The 1714-nt window shown below is 64.6% G+C and overlaps 1 protein-coding gene across 1 annotated transcript; it reads left to right on the forward strand.

The window, feature by feature from the left end:
* Positions 1 to 126: 126 nt before the first annotated feature.
* CHLNCDRAFT_28927 (hypothetical protein) lies at positions 127 to 1371 on the forward strand (the record flags this gene model as incomplete). Its single annotated transcript, XM_005842676.1, has 4 exons — positions 127 to 186; positions 418 to 669; positions 827 to 1021; positions 1237 to 1371. Coding segments are annotated over 4 exons (642 nt in total), but the record flags the coding sequence as incomplete, so codon positions are not given.
* Positions 1372 to 1714: the final 343 nt, after the last annotated feature.

The following is a 1714-nucleotide window of genomic DNA, read 5'->3' on the forward strand; positions in this document are numbered from 1 at the left end:
TTGCCCCCCCCCCCCCCCCGCCCCCCCGACTGCCTTCCATCGACAGCTGCTCCAACCTTTCTTCGTCATTCTTCTTGCTCTTCCCGCCCTCGTCCTCTGCCCCTGCAGGTGGGCATCAAGGTGTTCCAGGGGCACGAGTACACGGTGTACATGTCATACGTGCAGCTCTACATGGAGCTCATCCAGGTGGAGGCCTGGCCCGCTGGGGGGGCCTGGGCGGGGTCACGGGTGGTATTTGTTTGTTGTTGTTGTTGTATGTGTGCGCGCGATCATGTTTGTGTGGTTTGGTGTGCTGTTGTGTGTTGTGTGCACGCAGTGGTGTCTGGGCTGCCCCTCATAGCATGGCCGCTCCCCTTGCTTCGTCACCCTCCCACTCCTGCGTGCTGCTCCTGCCCCCGCCCTCCAACCTCCGCGCAGGACCTGCTTCGCTCCGAGAGCGAGAACCTGCAGATCCGGGAGAATGAGGGCGGCGTGTTTGTGTCGGGTGTGCACCAGCAGGAGGTGCAGAACATCACGCAGTGCCTGCACCTGCTTCACCTGGGCGACCGCAACCGCCCCACCGCCTTCACCGCGCTCAACGCCCACTCCAGCCGCTCCCACGCTGTGATCATGCTGACCGTCATCAAGCGGCGGTCGGTGTCGGGGACGGGGGAGGCCAAGATCCAGCGCGTCAAGGTGGGCTGGCTGCCGTGAGGCTGGCTGGGGGTGGTGGGCTTTGTGGCCTTGGCAGCATGGTAGCTTGGCCGCCCAGCCGTGGCTCCGCTTCCTTCCTTGTGGCTGGGGGCAGAGGCAGGCTTGTCCCCACCCTACCCTTACCGTGGGGCAGGTGGGCAAGCTGTTCCTGGTTGACCTGGCGGGCAGCGAGCGGCTGAAGAAGAGCAAGTCCACGGGGCTGCGTGCCAGCGAAGGCAAGTCCATCAACCTCTCCCTCACCACGCTGGGCATGTGCATCAACGCGCGGGCCGACCCCGCAGCCACCCACGTCCCCTTCCGCGACTCCAAGCTCACCCGCCTGCTCCAGGTGCGCCAAACTGTGTGTTGGGCAGCAGAAGGGTCGGACGCAGTAGGCAGCCCAGCGCCAGTGCCATCACGGCAGCGGCAGGATGGCGGGAGCGGCTGTTGTAATGTGGCGCGTAAGGGCGTTCAGCGCCAGGAGTTGCCGGCCAGAACGGCGATGTAGGCCGCTCTGAGCTTCTGCCGCCGCTCCGTGTGTGGCCCCCTGTGTATCCCGCGCAGGATTTTCTGGGTGGCAACGCCAAGACCAGCCTGCTGGTGGTGGCCTGCGATGCGGCGGAGCATGTCGACGAGACGCTGCAGAGCCTGCAGTTTGGGCTGCGCGCCATGTGTGTGCGCACGCAGGTGAGATTTTAGGGCAGCATGTGGCTTGCGGTGGCTTGCAGTGGTGCCATGCGTGCTGTGGTGGGTTGCCCTCTCGTTTAAATAGCAGATGTACCATCCGCCGACCCATCTGCTCACCAGCCCTTGCCCCTCCCAGCCCTTCCATGCCCAGACAGTCACCTTTAAGCCCCTACCTTCACCTCCCTGCCCTGTCGCAGGCGGTGGTCAACGAGCGCGTCAACTACCACACCCTGCACGACGAGATGATTGCCGCGCTGGAGACTCAGGACCGCAAGTCCAGCCTGCTGGAGGCAAGCCTGCTGGAGAAGAATGCGCAGCTGGAGGCGGTGCAGGCGCAGCTGCAGGTGAGCAGCAA

The sequence above is a fragment of the Chlorella variabilis genome (assembly GCF_000147415.1).
Source record: "Chlorella variabilis unplaced genomic scaffold CHLNCscaffold_91, whole genome shotgun sequence".
Taxonomy (NCBI): Eukaryota; Viridiplantae; Chlorophyta; class Trebouxiophyceae; order Chlorellales; family Chlorellaceae; genus Chlorella; species Chlorella variabilis.